The following is a 20812-nucleotide window of genomic DNA, read 5'->3' on the forward strand; positions in this document are numbered from 1 at the left end:
TTTTATCATAAATGGGTGTTGAATTTTGTCAAAAGCTTTCTCTGCATCTATTGAGATGATCATATGGTTTTTCTCCTTCAGTTTGTTGATATGGTGTATGATGTTGATTGATTTGCGTATATTGTGGAATCCTTGCATTCCTGGAATAAAACCCACTTGATCATGGTGTATGATCCTTTTAATGTGCTGTTGGATTCTGTTTGCTAGTATTTTTTTTTAACATCTTTTTTGGAGTATAACTTTTGCTAGTATTTTTATTTTATTTTTTAAAAAATGTTTATTTCTTTGAACTTGTTTTTTTCTTTTCTTTTTTTTTTTTTGGCCATGCCGTGCAGCTTGTGGGATTTTAGTTCCCCGACCAGGGATTGAACCCAGGCCCTCAGCAGTGAGACTGCAGAGTCCTAACCACTGGACCACCAGGAAATTCCCCACAAAATTTTAAATATCTTGGGAACAGTCTTTCACTATCATTCGTTTCCTTAATAATCCTATGTATTTCATTTTATTCATTTAAAAACATTATTCCAAGGGACTCTTCAGCTTCAGAGGAGTCTGTGACATTAAAAAAAACCTTGAGACCCTGAATTAGAGGAATCTTAAGTCATGAGGCTGCTGAAGTGTGCACTGAGAGTGGGGAAAGGTTACCCCCACTCAGTAAAGTCTAAAGGGCTGCAGGAGACAGAAATCATCCAGCATGCCAAGCACACAAGTAACCTGTTCATCACATGCAGTCTCACCAAGTCTACAATGGGCACTGGCTCAGACCCCAGGGTTGGGTAGAGCTGCTGGGAGGAAGCAGTCTCTGAAATGAGATGTGCAGGACAGACAGGAGTTGGGCAGGCAGATGACGAGAGCAGACAGAGTGGTGTTCCAGGCAGAAAGTGGAGCTGAGTAAAGGGCTGGAGGGGAGAGAGCAAGGCTTGATGGAGGGACAGTTTCCTGTGCCTGACTACGGACTTTGGGGTGGAGAAAGAGGGGCAGGAGGCAGAATGTGGATCTTCTTTATTTGTTTACAAGTTTGTTGTCAGCCTCCACCAGAACGTAGTCTGCTTCAGATCTGTCTTACTCACTCTGCATCCCCTGGGTCTAGAATTGCACCCATGACACAGTCAGGCTCAATAAACATAACTGAATTAGCGAAGGAACAGTTAGGAGCCAGATCACAGAGGACCTGAGAGGTCATGTTAAGAAATTTTTGGATATTATCTAAGAGTAAATATATCTGTTTCTGAAATGCCTGATCAAGAAGATAAGATATTTGTGGTGAATTAAAGAGCATTAGTTTTACTCCTAAAAGTACACTGGAATTCATAAAACTTCCTCTGAAGAGATCTTTATCCAGCTCTTGAGTTCTACCCTGCTGCACAGCAATGGGAAGATGTGCCAGAAACCTGGGATTGAGAAATTTTCAGAAAGCCAAAATCCTAAGGACAGTGAGGGACTCTATAAAAATGTATGTCAAATACCACGAAACATGGTTCCTGAACTGCCAGCCTGAGAGGTCACGAGTTAAAGGGCCTTACAACTAAATTCCCACTCTATGGAAATTTAAGAAATATAAATTCACAAATAAACCTGATACGCAGAAAAAAATTTAAAACTGGGTAATTATTCTTAGAATTTTGCACTTGAAAATTTATCTTAACCTATAATTCAAGTTGAAGCATTTGTGCCTATTTTCCATTTTCAGCTATGAAAACATCTTAAGTCTAGATCTGGAAAGAAAAGATGTTATTTTTTATTTTAAGGCTTGCAAAACAATATGCTTTGTTGGAGATTCATTCCCATCCTGTGGACTTTTGGATATATACACTGGAAATCCTTGTCAACAGGCTATTGGTCTTAGGATAAAGGTTAGTTTCCATTTAAATAACCCCAATACCCACCACCATTTTTACTGTCATTTAGATTTGAAAGCCCAGTCAGAGCTCTGTTACATTCTTCGTCCTTTCAACTTCTTCATCCAGTCACCCCTTAATAAATGGAGAGCATACACTTATAAGGACTCCATTCACAACTTTCCATTCTGACTTTCAGGCCCTCATTTTTCTCTCAATGATTTCTTTCTCTTTTAATCTACTCTTTACAGAATATTCTGTCCTATATGATACCCCAACTTTGTGCCTAATGAAATACCAAGAATATACGTGGGAGGTAAATGAACTTATGTCCAAGTGAATCCTCTACAATGCCCCATTCCCCCAAGTAATCTGGTAAATTTTGGGAGTTCTGTCACATATTGATGGTAGTACCCAGGGCCCTGAGCAAGACCAATGTGATCAGTGGTGCTTCAAAAGTTTTTCTTTTTTCATTGAGGATGATCAAAGTGCCAGGTACTATTCTAAGCCCTTTCCATACATACACTCATTTAGTCCTCACAACCACTCCATGAGATAGGTACTGTTGTCACCCCTATTTTACCAATGAAGAAGCTGGGGTACACAAAGATTAAACCCCTTATTCACAGTTACCGACTAGTAGGTACATGAGGCCAGGTTCAAACCCAGGCAGGCTGGCTGCAGAACTCAGACCTGTGGCCACCAAAATATGTTGCCTCTTATTTATACTGTCCTTGTCTATTGCATATGTATGTCTCTGTATATGTGTGTCTGCAGAAACTCTGCAAAGCTTGCCTTTAAACAGTTAATTCTTTGATTTCCCATTCAAGCACTGTGTATAGCAGAGGGGAGGCAGCAGCAGACAAGAGGGATAAAGCGCAGAGGATATGTCTAGTTAAACAAGTATGAGGGCAATAAGGGTGCTGACCAGTTAGAAAGGGTGCTTGCTGTACAGGTGAAAGCAGGCAGCCTCATCCTGGTTTGGGGTTGAGAAGGGAAACTTCCTGAAGGAAGTGATGTTTAAACTAAAGCAGAAGGATGAGCAGGAGTTGTTAGCTAGGCAGGGTGGGGGTCCACGCAGGGGTGTCAGAGGAGGGGCCTAACCCCTGAGGTCATGAGAACTGCCAGAGCACGTCCTGAAATTTTTCTAAGAAAGCCTTACTGTTGCTGGCTGTCACACCCCAAGCTGGTCGACCTGTAGCCCTGTTGTTGGCCGAGATGACATGATGTGCCACAGTACCACACACCATGTGTTCCTCCTTTTCTCTCCCAGCCAGCTGCCCAGGCCAGTGTTTTAGAGGCAGGGTTTCAGGTAGGCACATCGTAGGACTAAAATTACTTCAGCGATGCCTGCAGCAAAGCTGAAGGAAACACCAGAAGGCCAAAGCAAGCATGCTTTATTGAATTTATGATGTAGAAAATATTTGTAGTTCCTTAGACATTTGCATTGCTATAAAAATTACACTTTATGGGATAATTATTAATGGTTTGAAGAGAAATAAACACTATAAACGAAATATAGCTGATACCATGAAAATGTAAACCATGTAAATCAAGATCATAAAATAATTATTCAGTACTCAGAGGCCTTCTTAATATATACATATGAAATTTCTCATACACATATACAATAAAAGCCCACAAAAACCGTGACTCTGAAGCTGATCACTGTACAAATATGAAAATAAATATCTTTAAACTCAATTTTATCTTCAGCAAGAGGGTTGTACGGTTTGGCTTCATGCAAATCACATTTAGTATTAAATAATCAAATGTCACATATGTCATATAAAGCAGCAAGTGGAAAAAATAAATTATGAAAATGCATGAGGCTAAAAGTTAACAGTGAAAAATGTGTCCCTAGCCAATGTTCTTTTCCATGACAAAACTAAAATATTATCCAATGTGTCAGGATATATAAAAAAGAGTGTAGGGCTTCCCTGGTGGCGCAGTGGTTGAGAGTCCGCCTGCCGATGCAGGGGACACGGGTTGGTGCCCCGGTCCGGGAAGATACCACATGCCGCGGAGCGGCTGGGCCCGTGAGCCATGGCCGCTGAGCCTGCGCGTCCGGAGCCTGTGCTCCGCAATGGGAGAGGCCACAGCAGTGAGAGGCCCGCGTATCGCAAAAAACAAAACAAAACAAAACAAAAACTATAAAAAAGAGTGTAATATAATTGTGATTTTAAAAGCTCTCCAAGGAAAAATTGAGACAAGGTGAGTTACTTGCATAGAACTATGCAAGTGTAACAAATTAAGTTCAAGTTAAAAACATTAGCTATTTATGTTCTTACCAAAAATATACTCTAAATTTTAGAACACCTTCACGAAATCAAATGTTAGTAATAATCTTGGTTTCCTAGCAAGGCCACTGAAAGAGCTATAAGTAGCTTTTCTTTAAACAAGATTGCTAACCAGAGCTATAAGTCTCTAATTTGGATTTTGTTGCAAAAATATCTATTCAGGTTCAATTAGTTAAAGATGATTGCTTTGTTTATCACAGGCACCTATGTAATCTAATCAATTTGGATGCGCTGGCTGTACAACCCAGAAGCAAAGACCAAGATAATACTTCTGTATCAAAGGTAAACTATTATATACAGACTGTAAGACAAATATAGACACTTTGTGGGAAAATAAATAAAGACAACACAGTAACATGTATACTAACACAGTTTTGTGCAATTGCACCAAACACCTAAACTTGAGTACCATATATCAACACATAGGTGTAAGGTCTATTCTAACCTAGGCTCCATAGATGCCACCTAGGCAAACAGCAGTGGCAAAACTTTCATCGCACCATGGCACAAAAATAACCATCTCTCCCTGGTTCAGTTTGACAATTCCCCACCAGCAAGGCATTCTTTTTGGTAAAAAATGTAAACTTTTTTTTTCTCCTGGGACCAAAAAACAGAAAACAGGAATCCATGGTAGAGTTGTTGAGGACAGAATCAACTTTCCAGTAAAAAAAAAAAAAAAAACAACTAGATCTCATCAGTAGAGAGAAGGCACGCTTTGAAAAGCTAAATGGACGTTGTGGCTATTTATAATCTCTGTGTGCTAACAGACTGGCCAATTTTCGTTAAAAAAAAAAAAGCTTGGAGAATTTAAGGTCTGATCATAAAAATCATAAATAGAATTGTTTTAATTCTACAAGAGGGATGTTTTTAGCTTATGTATTACAATAAATAAGAGCTATTATTTAAGTTTTTTCATTTTTCAGCAGGCTACTTGGGGCCTGGACCTATGAACAAAGGTAAGTTCAAGACTCTAGTTGGGAATAACTTAGCCGGTTCAGGCCACTGAAAACCAAAACCAAAAACCAAAGAGCATGCCTTGCTGACCCACCCTGGGGTCAGGTATTGACTCCTTTGGCTTTTGGAGACATTTCAGTGGGGAAGTCTGGGAGGCAGTACAGCTTCTAGGAGGGCAAAACCTATCAGGCTGTTGGTGAGGATGAGTCCCTAGTCACCTGAGACAAAGGACTCTGAGTTACCTGTACCCTAACCACAATTCCTCTTCAAAAGAGGTGATTTTCCAAAACTACACATAACATTTCTTTCACTGTTCATTATTTAAGGAGGAGAATGCAGGCAACCAGGGAGTTAGGGGATTTGCGTTATTCTGGAGATTATGCTCTTAAACTATGGGTAAACCATGGGGAGGTTTGAGCATGCATATTTTCATTCAGCAAAATGTTAAATCAATACTAGTGTATTTTTTGAATGAGATATAATTCACATACCATAAAATTCACCATTTAAAGTATACAGTTTAGTGGGGTTTAGTATATTCACCAAGCTGTGCAACATTACCACAATATAATTCCAGAACATTCTCATCATCCCGCAAAGAAACCATAGACCATTAGTAGTCACTCTCAATTCCTCCCTTTTACCACAGCCCCTGGCAGTCTCTTGCTGGTGTTCTTTTTTTAAGTGAAGTGTGACAACTTTCCTGGGCATTGTATTTTCAGTTGCATGTAGCTTTATATTTTTTCATGAGAATTTTTAACAGTGAATTCAGACCATTGACTTTATAAGTATTCTGAGATTATAAAATACCCTCTTTTATATACAAACTATTTTTGTCCCCCAAATGTTTTCTTTCTTTATACATAAAAAATAGATTTTTCTGTCTCCACTGGAGCTTAAAACATTACCATTTTTCTCAAATTCTGTTCTTGTACAAGAAGTGAGAAAAGTTAATACCCCAATATTTAAAAAGTACAGATGAGCAGAGTCCTTAATAACTGTGGGCCATCATGCTCTCCTTCTCACTCCTTAAAGAGCTACAGAGCTGAGAGGGCCGAGGCCTGAAAGGCCAAGCTGCTTGTTTACAGATTAGGAAATGGATCTAATGTGGGTTGGCGACATGTCCGAGACTACAAGGCTAGTTTACAGCAAAGCTAGGATGGTAACCCCCTTTTATTAGTTTTTTAGTATTGAATATTGGAAGTAAATGTCATAGGTTATTTACCACATGAACCTAATTACATCAGTGAATTTCTTCTATAGCTTTGATCTGAGCATGTGTTTTTTTTTTTTTTTTTTACCACTTTAAAAACATTTACACATTATCTGTTAAGACTTTGTAAGGATAAGACAGGTATATTTAACCAGAGGGCCCAAATCACTCATTGAAACATAGCAAAAAAGAGCCGAGGTTCTGGAGGGACCTGAGAGCACAGTTCAGATTTCCCACACTGTAACTCTACATATGACAGTGCCCGTAGGATGTACCACTCCATGTAGGAAGCAAATAAGTCACGTACATTCAGTACTCTGGGAATGAAGGCTTCATGGGCCAAGGATCTTCTGGATTTAACCATTGCAACAATTCTTCATCTGGGTTGACTTTTTGGAACTGGTCCTACTCAGATTGGTAATGGATTTGCTGTCATCCTCATCAGTTCTTTTTTTCACTTCCCTGGAGGGAGAGACAGACAGAGAGAGAAAGGAGATTACTGAGGTATAAAACTGAACCATAAACAACTCTGTAGAAATAAAACAGCACTGCTGAGCACTTGCTGTGTGCCATCCAGACAGTATTCTAAGTGCTTTGTAGGTGTCGACCTATTTAATCCTCACAACAACTATATGATTTTGTTGTGCCCCATTTTATATGTGAGGAAACAAAGGCAAAAAAAAGTTAAGAAATTTCCCTTAGGTTACACAGCTGGAGAAGTGGCAGAGCTGGGATTCTAGCCACGCAGGTGGGCTCCAGTGCTCACATTCTGAGTACCAGGCCACACACTCATGCATGCACGTGCACGTGCACACACACACACACACACACACACACACACGCCCAGGTGCCTATACACATGTGCACACACTCACATGCACACACACAGACTACTCTTGCTCTCTCCTGTGGTTTTGCATGGCTTATAGTCTGCACACGTACAGGTCACTCCTTAGGACTCTGGAACCTGGCTCCCACCCCCAGCTAATGCTTAACATTAACAAAAGCAATGATGACTTTATAACCATTCTGTAATTATACATGATAGTAGAGATAACAACAGATGGTTAAAATCCAGAAAAAATGTCTTCCTTTTGCCTCTTCCTAAATTTCTTTTAGAAATAACTGCTAGAGGCAACACTGGACCAAAGGTCTCCATGATCTTATGAAAGCCCCCTAGGGAAGTCTCCTATCCCTGGGGATACTTGTGAAATATACACATCCTGAAGTCCCACCTTAGACAAGCTGAATGGCAAACTCTGTGGGTAAGGAGAGTGTGACAGCTTGTCCCCAAGACAACCCCAAAGAGTTCTGCCTCTGCTGTCAGTGTCTGGTGCCCCCCATTAAGTGGTGAAGCCTGTGCCACTCCCCCGTGGTCAGCACCGGCTCTGTGACTGCTCAGACCAATAGAATGGCGAGGAAATGGTGTGCTAAAACTTCCAAGCCAGGCATTAATAAGGCCTGACCATTTTGAGCTGCCATTTACGAAGCCCAGTGTTCCTCACTGGAGAGACGGCAGCAGAGAGGTCCTGGGGGCTGAGATGCCACAGGGAGGAGCACCCTGGCCGCAGACATCAGACCGAGCCACAGCGGTGTCCATGACCGCAAATGCATGAGACGCCCGAGGGAGAGCAGTCACGGACCCTCCAGTGAGAACCAGTCACTTCTGGTAATTTCAAAAAATAAAAAGTGGTGTTGTTCTAGGCGACTACATTTTGGGTGGCTTGTTACAGAGCAGTAGATCCTGGGAATTGGCATATTCCTGGCACAGCAACGCTGTTCAATAGAAATAGAATGTAATTCACATATGTAATTTAAAATTTTTTAGCAGCCACAGTAAAAATGTAAAGAGAAATAGGTGAAATTAATTTTATTAACATATATTATTTAACTCAGTATTACAAAAATATCATTTTAGCATGTTACCAATAAAAATATTAATGAGGTATTTTACAATTTTTATACTGTCTTCAAAACCCAGTATTTATTTAATACATCCAGCACATCTCAGCTTGGATTAGCCACACTTCAGGTGGCTAGTGGCTACTACACCGGTCAGCACAGCCCCAGAAGGAGCTGATGTGTGCTAACCTTTGAAAACCATTGCACTGTGAGTAGGAAACAAAAGGGAAACTGGTTCTTGCTGGAGACCAGTTAATAAATGCTATGTTACAAGTTTTCACATAGTCCTTATTTAATACACACAACACACACACATGCTGACAGGTAACAGGTGAGCATCGCTGTCTTCCCTTCACAGATGAGGAAACAAACACTCAGGAAAAGACAGAGGATACACAGTTCAACCCCATAACACCCTGCAAGACTTGGTTCAGACTTCTGACCTCCAGAACTATATTTTTATTGCTTAAAGCACTAGGCTAGTAGGAATTTGTTATAGTGACAATAGAAAACTAATACAACTTCCAAATGCAAAATCTTGACCATTTGGTCTTTCAACAAATGTCCGATTTATGCCAAACTCTGGGATCCTCAACTAGTGAGCTTTTTTTTTTAATTGTACATTTTTTTTTTTTTTAATTTGGCTGTGCCGGGTCTTAGTTGTGGCACATGGGATCTTCCTTGTGGCGTAGAGGATCTTTAGTTTCAGCACGCGGGATGTTTTTAGTTGCAGCATGCAGGATCTTTAGTTGTGGCATGTGGGATCTAGTTCCCTGACCAGGGATTGAACCTGGGCCCCCTGCATTGGTAGTATGGAGTATTAACCACTGGACTACCAGGGAAGTCCCTCTCAACTAGTGAGCTTTGAGAGAGAGCCAGATGTCTTCTAAATAAATCGTTACCAGGTCCCCGAGAGCCGTTAACACACAAGCACAGTGGAGCCGACCTCTTGGTGGGATAGGAATTCACTTCCATTTAATGAGGAAGAGAGATTCCAGGTGCAGGGAACAGCATGTATAGAGGCAAAGAGGCATAAAAGAACTTGGCTATGACCGGAAGCAAAGTTTGCTGTGTCTACAGATTATCATTCATTTGGGAAGCAAGATAAGAGATGCAAATAGAAAGGTAGGTGAACTGGGCTCTGGGGGACCATTAGCCACTTGCCAAGGAGGCTGGACTCTATGCTCTAGGTAGGGCACCAGTGTGGGGTGCCAGCAAGAAGGTCTTAACTGGATTTTTATTTACAGAGGTTACCCTGATTACAGGGTGGAGGATGAACTGATTTGGAGAAACTCTGAGGCAGAAACTTAGGTCCCTCCTGCACTAAACGGGGTAGGAAATTCTGAAGCCTGAAGCAGAACGGGGGCGGGGGGAGGGATTGAAGGAAGATTGCAGAGAGGTCACTGAATCAGTAGGGCCCCAGAACCCACTAGAGGCAGATGATGAAGAAAGAGGAAGGAGTCAAGACTGACTCTAGGTTACTCTTTTTGAATTATAATGTTAGTTTCCTGAGAACGGGAGTATAGAATAAGGAACAATTTTAAAGAAAAATGAACACATTAGGGTTGAGATATGTTGGGTCAGTCATGCCTATGGAATTTTCATTTGTTGGTGGGTGGGAATATAGTTGTGGAATTTTAAAAAAAAGATGGGAGTGGGCTTCCCTGGTGGCGCAGTGGTTGAGAGTCCGCCTGCTGATGCAGGGGACATGGGTTCGTGCCCCGGTCCGGGAAGATCCCACATGCCGCGGAGCGGCTGGGCCCGTGAGCCATGGCCGCTGAGTCTGTGCGTCCGGAGCCTGTGCTCTGGTGCGGGAGAGGCCACAACAGTGAGAGGCCCGTGTACCGCAAAAAAAAAAAAAAAAAAAAAAAAAAAAGATGGGAGTTAAAAATACAGAAATTAGAAGTCACTTTCTAGACATAGTTCTAGAAACCATGGGGGTGGAAGACATTAGGCAGAGAGAGAAAGAGGAGGAGGAAGAGAGTGCAGAATAGAATCCTGAGATTACCAACATTTAAAAGGCAAGCCAGAGAGATTCAGAGTAGTGAAAAGTCCCAATTTTGCCATTTAGTAGCTGTGTCACTTTGAGCAAGCCGATGAAGCATTCTAATTCTCAATTTTCTTATCTGTACAATGGGTTTAGTAAACATAGCATCTTCACAAGACAACTCACATCTCTCCTTTCTGGAAGGTCTAAAAGGCCTCTGTAAGTTACATATCATATGGCTGCCTGGTCATGTATTTTGTTTTCTTTTTTTTCTCTAATGTTAAATTGCACAGCCTATCTTACATACCCTGATACCTCTACAGGGCTTTCATGCTGAGCAGAAATGATAATAATGCAGACATTACTGAACACTGAAAGCAAATACTAAGGGAGAAAAAAATAGGTACCCATATTGTTCACCTAGCCTTCAGTTTCTTTAATCTACCAAAGATGCAGGCACCTCCCACTTTAAGGAAATCAGGAAGATATAATTCCAAACATCTAAAACAGGTTTAAGGCTGGGAAAATTAAATTACCTCACCCCAAACTGCCATATGCTTAACAACTACATTTAAAAAATAATTAATTAATTAATTAATTTTTGGCTGTGTTGGGTCTTCGTTTCTGTGCGAGGGCTTTCTCTAGTTGTGGCAAGCGGGGACCACTTCATCGCGGTGCGCGGGCCTCTCACTATCGCGGCCTCTCTTGTTGTGGAGCACAGGCTCCAGACGCGCAGGCTCAGTAGTTGTGGCTCACAGGCCTAATTGCTCCGCGGCATGTGGGATCCTCCCAGACCAGGGCTCGAACCCATGTCCCCTGTATTAGCAGGCAGACTCTCAACCACTGCACCACCAGGGAAGCCCAACAAATGCATTTAAAATGACTCAATCTTATGGACAGATTTATCCCCAATGGGCTTAGCAGTGGCACTGAACTGATACATCAGCCTGAGCTTTTTGTGTTTTTCTCAAATTTTAGGCCATTGACCAGTTTAATGCCTGTTGTACTTGAATCTATTGAAAAATGTTTAAAGCCTGTGGCTCTAGTGATGGCAGATTTACTTACCAGTGGACAATGGTTGGAATGAATGTCTATCAGCCCTACAGGGAAACTGCATTTCTAGGAGAAACTTTTCCTGGGATAGAGAGGTTTTCCCAAGAAAAAGCAGAGGAGTTCAGGTTGTTAACCAAACATTTATGGCCTTCCTTCAAAAATGAATACTGTTTCAGACAGTGCAAACCCATAAACTGTTCTAGTTCAAGTTTTATGACATGACATGGTATGAAGGGGAGTTACTATTATACATAACATTCTGAAAGCTGTAAAACTTTTTTTTTTTTTTTTTTTTTTGTGGCATGCGGGCCTTCCTCTGTTGTGGCCTCTCCCGTTGCGGAGCACAGGCTCCAGACGCGCAAGCTCAGCGGCCATGGCTCACGGGCCCAGCCGCCCCGTGGCATGTGGGATGTGGGATCCTCCCATACCGGGGCGCGAACCCGGTTCCCCTGCATCGGCAGGCGGATGCGCAACCACTGCGCCACCAGGGAAGCCCTGTAAAACTTTTTAAAGTGGTAATTTTACTTGTGGAAACAGTACCATTTTAAGACTTGGGTACTTTGACAAGCAATCTGATGACACAGTATAAAGCAAATTAAAGTCTTTACTTTGGTTTATTTATAATTTTCCTATTTAACACATTGTTAACATAACTAACCTAGAGGCCTCAAACCAGCCCATAATGCAATAGCAACAATTTAAAAAGCTCCTTGATAAGTGATTCACAAGAAGTGACCTTGTTATCAGAATGCCCCTGCACACAGGTGTTTTAAGTAAAGAAGCTACACTGTAAACAGGGAGGCTGCTGGGCTGACCCAACATGCCAGCAGGAGCACCAGGGGAAAAGGCCGTCGGCTCTCCTATCTTTATGATATAATAAAGAGGATCGATTCTGCACTCTGGGTGTGACCGGGGCAATTTGGAGTCATTTAACTGTAACATGACCCCACAAGACAATTCCGCGTTAAATAGTGATTATGTTATTCAGTAGGGTCCAGGCTATTATATATGGAATCATAGACTGTCAGAACTAGAAGCGGCCTTAGGGATCATTTTCTTTAGCCCTTCCCTCATTGTACAGATTAGAGATGCCTAAAGGAAGACAGGGACTTGGTCAAGACTCCACAGCTGTCCGGGGTAGATTTAAGTTTGGACTTTGAGCCTCCTGACACTACAGTCCTCCAACGTGGTGGGCAGAAGCCAGCAGCCATGCGGAGGGCCTGGCCTGCAGCATCCTTTCCTGCTCAGCCCAGGCAGCAATTCAGCACTCCCTGCCTGAAGCTAAGGTAGCACGGAGCCCCTTACTGTACTAAAGTTAAGATTCTTATAAAATCAGAATCTCACAAATCTCTACATGCCTAAAATTATGTTTGTGCTTTGTCAGCAATTAAGGATCATTGGCTGGATTTTGTTAATGTGCATTTTTACATTTTTTCTTTCTTTTTTGGGGGGGTATTGAATCCCTTTAGATCAGCAAAGAATCATCTTTTCATCTGTGGCAGAAAACTAGGCAGAAGAAGTAAATCCAGCAGAAAACATTATTATTTCCTAAGAATACTGCAAGGATTAAAATACAGTTAAAACCAAGTTCCTCAATGATGCAATTTTCATTCTAATCCACATCCCAAAATGTTATTTATTATTAACACCATTGCCTTAGCTTAATAATTACCTGGGTAATAATGTAAAAAAAAGTGCTTCCAACTGGCATGATACACAATTTGTTTTGTTGAGTTCTATTTCCTTTACCTTGGAAAATGTCATAATATAATAGATAGTTATAGTCATAATAGTCTCTTGTGTTTAAAATCTGGTTCCTGGAAGTGATTCACACATGTCAGCTATTAGCTTTGTGGGGACATTTTGCAGAAATGTCAGTGACACCTCAGATGCACCTGCTTTGTTTGGCAGTAGAGGTTATTTTGCCAATGTTCACAGTGAACAAGCAGCATACCAGTTTTTTATAAAAACTATGTTTGTTTCTCCAACCACTACTGAAAGACAAGACAGTGTTTTCCCATGTAGATTCACATTATGGTCAAGAAATTTGACACATACAACGGCTAAGTGAAAATTCAATCCTGCATCCAGTTTTCCAAATATAAGGCAAAACTTTACCGAGTAAGGTGGAGAACAGCTTCCACTATATTCGAACCATCTTTGGCACTTGTTTCACAAAATAATGCCCCATAGGTCTGTAAAAAACATATATATATATACACCATTAAATGAAGGCTTTGATTAGGTTTCCTGGAATGTTTGCTTTTAAAACCAATAAAATTATTGCCCTGTTGAGTATGCTAAAACTAATAGTTAAGAAATTGGATTGAGTTTCAAGACTTTAAAAAAAAACCAGGTTTGAGCCTAGTTATTCCAGGAACAGTTCCTAGTCAGAGGATTTTTATTTTGCATCCAAAAAAAAAAAAATCCCACAATACAAAATTTCATGGTTTAAGGCTCTTATATCCAAGTGTCACACATACTACCAAATGTTCTCTATCAAATAATTAGAGGGAGAGAGAAATGATAGCTTAAGGTAACCACTTAGGAATTAAATGTCCATCAAAAATATGTCTCCTTTTGGCTGGCAGCTAGCACACATCCTGCCCCCCCTTCACCCTATCATCTTTTCCTATCAAGATTCAGCAGCCTCTGTGTTGCTAAAACCAATAGACATTTTCTAGTCTATTATTTAACCTCCCAGTGGTTATACATACAATCACTGATCATATCACTCTCCTGCTTCAGACCTTTCGATGCTTCCCATCCCTCTCAAGCAATGTTGAAATGCTTACCTGGCCGACAAGGCCTAGCTTGTATGTGGCCCCAGCCAACCTCCCAGTTTTACCTGCCACCACTCTCCCTCACTCACAGTGCTCAAGTTACCCTGGCCGTCCCTCTATTTCCCCAACACTCCAAATTCCCTCCCACCTCAGGACCTTTTCACCTGCTGTTACCACTACCTAGGTTATCCCATATGCCTAGTAACCCCTTTCCCCAGGCTGACTTTTACCTACCTTCTAGATTTTTAGGTAATCCTCCCTTGAAGTTAAGATTGTTTTCTAACTCTGAAAAGTTGGTATTAGGTCTTCCTACTGTAAAACCTCTTGATGCATGTATTTTTCCAGCAAAGCACTTGCCGCAGTTGTAAATGATGAGGTTATTTTTGTGTGTCTTTGTCTAACAGCTGGAGACAGTCTCCTTTAGGAAAGGAGAATTATGTGTGCTGTGGGGCTGGGTGTGGGCGACACAGTCCTGTGCGGGATACGGGCAGGATGTGATGGGTGCTCCGGAGCAGGGAGAGAAGGAAGAACCAAACAATGGGGAAAGACTACCATGAAACCTTTACCAATGAGCCCCCAAATCCATAGAAAATCTAAAAAATACCCCAAATGAATGTATTTCTAGTAGAAATGGGTAGTGCTGCTGCTGAATTTCATAGCCGGGATGTTATAGGGTGAAATAGAGATGGCCTTTGAGGATGCAGGAGGGTGGGGGACATGAGATGCATAATAAATAAGCAAACCTTGGGAAATCTGAGAAATTGTGGGGGAGGGAATAAAATTGGCATGTGGCCAGGAATTATGAGCTCTCTAGGGGAATATGTGGATTACATGGGTTTAACATCTCTGTCCCCCAGACAGTAAACTATGTGAGTACAAGGACGGTTTCCTTTGTTCTCTACCCTTTGCTCAGCTCACAATGAAGTGCTTTTTCACACGGTGGATACAATTAAATATGTGTTGAATGGATCTCCTCTGTATTTCACTGTCTAGTTTTTTTTTTTTTTTTTGTGGTACGCGGGCCTCTCACTGTTGTGGCCTCGCCCTTTGCGGAGCACAGGCTCCGGACGCACAGGCTCCGGGCGCGCAGGCTCAGCGGCCATGGCTCACGGGCCCAGCCGCTCTGCGGCATGTGGGATCTTCCCGGACCGGGGCACGAACCCGTGTCCCCTGCATCGGCAGGCGGACTCTCAACCACTGCGCCACCAGGGAAGCCCTCACTGCCTAGTTTTGATGTTTATCACATTTGGCTCACAGTTCTAAAATTTAAAACAAGAAACAATTCCAACTTAGAATAGTGAAATTGAAACTTCTTTTAAAGTTTACATGTATATGTTACAGAGCAGTCCTTTCATGCTGATGACAGACAACAGTGATAGCAATGTCAGATCGGACTGTTATGATAAAAACGTCATATTTGACCTAAGGAGCATCTGGTTCCTTGTTTGGGTAAGACAAGTCATAAGACGGCCACATAGCATTCTGACGCAATGATAATAATGAGAGAATAAACACTGCCCACAATAATAATCTGGACAGAAATGAGGTCCATCCTTTGTACAAATGCATAGCCCAAAATAATTTTATACTATTCCAACTGACACAAATCTGAGAGAAAAGAATGAGTCTTCCAATTCTCTTCACCCCTTCACCCAGGTGACACACTGCACCATCTACTGCCCCTTGGCACAGTGACCCTCTGGAACCAAACCCATCTTTTCAAAACAGAACACCCATTCTACTTCCTTTACCTAGGTTCCAGGACTAGAGAAGGATTCCAGGAACTGGGGAAGAGTGAGGAGGAAGACAGGATAATTTTGCATCCCCTTTGTCATTGGTACTCAGTGGGGGAAAATGATCATGTGATTGTTTTACCTCCACAAGGGATTTAACTCTTGGTGTAATTATTTACATGCATGGGATGGATGGGGGGCACTGGAGTTCTGCCTGTATAGGGACAGAATACTTATCATCAGAGTGGAGTTTGTCAAACAGCCTCTTCAGCAAATGTAGACAGAAGTGAAAGATCCCTCCCAATTTGGACCCACTCTTACTCTTACCATGGCCAGTTTTTCTCCAAAGTACCCTGGGACACATTTTTGTCCTTCCGCTTCAGCAGCATCACGAAGATCAGCCTTGTTTCCTACCAACATGATAGGAATGCTATTATGGGCTGCATCCTACCATGAAGAAAAGAAAGAAATTGTGCATACATGAAACATTGGACAAGTTATGAGGTTGATGACGACAACAGCTACCATTTCTGAATGCCCCTCATATGCCACATGATGTACAGACAGTATCTTTAAACCTCAAAATATCTCTAAAAGGAGCCAAACCTTTTCCCATTTCCAGATCAGAACACTGAAATTCAGAGACGTTAAATAAGACGTTGTAAGGGCCAGGGGTGGTCCAAACTGACTCCATCACCCTTGCCACTATACAAACTAATACCGAACTCAAGAGGCGCGACCCCAGAATTACATGTGGCTGTAGTGCCCACATAATTTTCTATAATTTTCACTCCAAACAGTGGTGATTACAAGTCAACTTCATTATCCCAGGTACGAAACACACAAATATTCCCTCAGCTATAATGGGACAAAAATGGAGTCTGAGAGTTCCACACTCGCTGCTATCTGGCTTACAACAAAAGCAAAATAAGAAGGCCCTAAATGTCAACATTTTTCTTGTGAAGAGTCAAGGAGCAATCATTCAAAATAACAAATTCTCAGGATAATGCTCCCAAATCAGCATATGCATACTGTTGCACTGTCTGTCCCGGCATTCATAGAGGAGTTGGCTGCCAGAATGTAAGATGTGAGAGGCAGAGTTAAGTTTGAGACTCTGTCCTTCCCACCACCTGGCCACTCGCCGGCTGCATGAAATCAGGCAATCTCTTCCTGTTTCTGCCTCCATTTCCCTATCTGTAAAATGAAGGGGTCAGTAAGGACACATCCCCCTGAGCAGGCTTTGATGAGAACAGAAGACAACCTGACTAGAAAAACAGGTTTATAGCTCCTAAACAAGCAAAGCAGCAGCCCTCACTGAGAAATGACTCTTTCTGGTGCCTAAAAACATCCAGGTGCTCATCCGCTTTGGTACCACACCTGATACAGCATCAAGAAATGAGCCTCAAAAACAATGAAATTATGCCACTTCACTGCCTTTTGGACTCATTTCTGATGATGAGTCATTATTGTATTGTGGTTCCTCTGTACACAGTGAGTGATTTTTCTCTTGCTGCTTTCAACATTTTTTCTTTGTTTTGGCTTTTAGCAATTCAACCATGATGTGTCTAGGTATGGATTCTTTTTTCTTTTTTAACATCTTTATTGGAGTATAATTGCTTTACAATATTGTGTTAGTTTCTGCTGTATAACAAAGTCAACAAATAATTATAGAGTCAGCAAAACCATCCTTTAAAAATGAAGACAAAAGAAAGATGTTTCCAAATAGACAAAATCTGAATTTGTTGCTAGCAGACCTACATTTTAAGAAATAATAAAGGAAATCCTTCAGGTGGACAGGAAATGACACAGATGGTAACTTGAATCCACAAGAAGAAATGAAGTGCCCCCACAATGTTAAATATATGGGCAAATTAAAAAGAGTACATTAAAAAAAACCCAATGAAATTATATTCGACTTCCTTTCTCTTCAAACCACTTTCCTCCAACCGAATGCATCAGAGTGAAGTAAAAGCGAAGGGGAGGAGGAAATGAAAGGCCCTCCTCAAAACTAGATGCCCTACCCATTAATGTGTTAAGTAATTGCATTTGGTGGGGTACTGCTCGGTATTCAAGGAGGCGTCATATGGAAGCCATTAATCAAATATTCACTTAGGTAAGCCAAGAATCTGAGTATCTAAATGACTTAAAGTCATACAGATAAATGCTGCCACCTCCTTCAAGTCTTGACTCAAATATCACCTTCTGGTGTGACTAACCTGACTACACTACCTGTAGTGCACTGCCTCACCATAAGGTCCTTTACCCTGGCCTCGTTTTGTTCCCATATCTAGCACTTCCTATCATTCTATTTATTTTATTTATTTATGTCTGTGGCATGTTATGTCTTCCCCACTAGAGTACAAGCTCCATAGGGTAGGGGTCTTCATTTTATTAATGGATATAATACAAGCACTAGCACAGTACATGCACAAAGCAGGGATGCCCAAAATATTTTTGAATGTGTAAAAGTCGGAAAGACATCTCACGTCTCAAGTGTCTCCATTAAACTTTTACCCAAAATATTCAATCAATAAATTATTCATGCCAGGTAAATGGACATAATTTTATTTATAAGCTTTCGTAACCCAGTGGTTTTCTTTTTTTTTAATGTTTTTTAAAAACTTTATTTTTTATACAGCAGGTTCTTATTACTTATCTATTTCATACATATTAGTGTATATATGCCAATCCCAATCTCCCAATTCAACACCCTCCACCCTCCCGCTTTCCCCCCTTCGTGTCCATAAGTTTGTTCTCTACATCTGTGTCTCTGTTTCTGCCTTGCAAACTGGTTCATCTGTACCATTTGTCTAGATTCCACATATATGCGTTAATATACGATATTTGTTTTTTTTCTTTCTGACTTCACTCCGTATGACAGTCCCTAGGTCCATCCACATCTCTACAAATGACCCAATTTCATTCCTTTTTATGGTTCAGTAATATTCCATAGTATATATGTACCACATCTTCTTTACCCATTCGTCTGTTGATGGGCATTTAGGTTGCTTCCATGAGCTGGCTACTGTAAATAGTGCTGCAATGAACATTGGGGTGCATGTGTCTTTTTAAATTATGGTTTTTGCTGGGAATATGCCCAGTAGTGTGATTGCTGGGTCACATGGTAATTCTGTTTTTAGTTTTTTAAGGAACCACCATACTGTTTTCCATAGTGGCTGTATCAATTTACATTCCCACCAACAGTGCAAGAGGGGGCTCCCTTTTCTCCACACCCTCGCCAGCATTTGTTGTTTGTAGATTTTCTGATGACGCCCATGCTAACTGGTGTGAGGTGATACCTCATTGTAGTTTTGATTTGCATTTCTCTAATAGTGATGTTGAGCAGCTTTTCACGTGCCTCTTGGCCATCTGTATGTCTTCTTTGGAGAAATGCCTAATTAAAAATCTTCCAACACACAAAAGCCCAGGACCAGATGGCTTCACAGGCGAATTCTATCAAACATTTAGAGAAGAGTTAACATCTATCCTTCTCAAACTCTTCCAAAAGATAGCAGAGGGAGGAACACTCCCAAACTCATTCTATGAGGCCACCATCACCCTGATACCAAAACCAGACAAAGACGTCACAAAGAAAGAAAACTACAGGCCAATATCACTGATGAACATAGATGCAAAAATCCTCAACAAAATACTAGCAAACAGAATCCAACAGCACATTAAAAGGATCATACACCATGATCAAGTGAGATATATCCCAGGAATGCAAGGATTCTTCAATATACGCAAATCAATCAACGTGATACACCATATCAACAAACTGAAGGGGAAAAAACATATGATCATCTCAATAGATGCAGAGAAAGCTTTTGACAAAATTCAACACCCATTTATGATAAAAATCCTCCAGAAAGTAGGCATAGAAGGAACTTTCCTCAACACAATAAAGGCCATATATGACAAACACACAGCCAACATCGACCTCAATGGTGAAAAACTGAAACCATTTCCACTAAGATCAGGAGCAAGACGAGGTTGCCCACTCTCACCACTCTTATTCAACATAGTTTTGGAAGTTCTAGCCACAGCAATCAGAGAAGAAAAAGAAATAAAAGGAATCCAAATAGGAAAAGAAGAAGTAAAGCTGTCACTATTTGCAGATGACATGATATTATACATAGAGAATCCTAAGGATGCTACCAGAAAACCACTAGAGCTAATCAATGAATTTGGTAAAGTAGCAGGATACAAAATTAATGCACAGAAATCTCTGGCATTCTTATACACTAATGATGAAAAATCTGAGAGTGAAATTAAGAAAACACTCCCATTTACCACTGCAACAAAAAGAATAAAATATCTAGGAATAAACCTACCTAAGGAGACAAAAGACCTGTATGCAGAAAATTATAAGACACTAATGAAAGAAATTAAAGATGATACAAATAGATGGAGAGACATACTATGTTCTTGGATTGGAAGACTCAACAATGTGAAAATGACTCTACTACCCAAAGCAATCTACAGATTCAATGCAATCCCTATCAAACTACCACTGGCATTTTTCACAGAACTAGAACAAAAAATTTCACAATTTGTATGGAAACACAAAAGACCCCAAATAGCCAAAGCAATCTTGAGAAAGAAAGATGGAACTGGAGGAATCAGGCACCCTGACTTCAGACTATACTACAGAACTACAGTAATCAAGAGAGTATGGTACTGGCACAAACACAGAAATATAGATCAATGGAACAGGATAGAAAGCCCAGAGATAAACCCACGCACATATGGTCACCTTATCTTTGATAAAGGAGACAAGAATATACAGTAGAGAAAAGACAGGCTCTTCAGTAAGTGGTGCTGGGAAAACTGGACAGGTACATGTAAAAGTAAGAAATTAGAACACTCCCTAACACCATACACAAAAATAAACTCAAAATGGATTAAAGACCTAAATGTAAGGCCAGACACTATCAAACTCTTAGAGGAAAACATAGGCAGAACACTGACATAAATCACAGCAAGATCCTTTTTGACCCACCTCCTAGAGAAATGGAAATAAAAACAAAAATAAACAAATGGGACCTA

General features: G+C 40.9%; 1 protein-coding gene and 1 long non-coding RNA gene across 2 annotated transcripts in view; one reads left to right on the forward strand and one right to left on the reverse strand.

The window, feature by feature from the left end:
* The window catches only part of LOC114486893 (uncharacterized), a 30060-nt gene extending 17202 nt beyond the window's left edge, over positions 1–12858 (forward strand). Inside the window, exons 2-4 of the long non-coding RNA XR_003681291.1 lie at positions 4339–4420; positions 5065–5094; positions 12717–12858. This is a non-coding gene — a long non-coding RNA (uncharacterized lncRNA). The remainder of the gene's footprint in view (positions 1–4338; positions 4421–5064; positions 5095–12716) is intronic.
* RASEF (RAS and EF-hand domain containing) overlaps positions 6392–20812 on the reverse strand; it is a 75930-nt gene continuing 61509 nt past the window's right edge. Inside the window, exons 15-17 of the mRNA XM_024132845.1 lie at positions 16091–16210; positions 13366–13442; positions 6392–6767 (exon numbers count right to left, since the gene is read on the reverse strand). Coding sequence (XP_023988613.1) covers positions 6662–6767; positions 13366–13442; positions 16091–16210 — 303 coding nt within the window. The 3' untranslated portion in view covers positions 6392–6661. The remainder of the gene's footprint in view (positions 6768–13365; positions 13443–16090; positions 16211–20812) is intronic.

Source organism: Physeter macrocephalus, chromosome 9 (genome assembly GCF_002837175.3).
Source record: "Physeter macrocephalus isolate SW-GA chromosome 9, ASM283717v5, whole genome shotgun sequence".
NCBI classification, from domain to species: Eukaryota; Metazoa; Chordata; class Mammalia; order Artiodactyla; family Physeteridae; genus Physeter; species Physeter macrocephalus.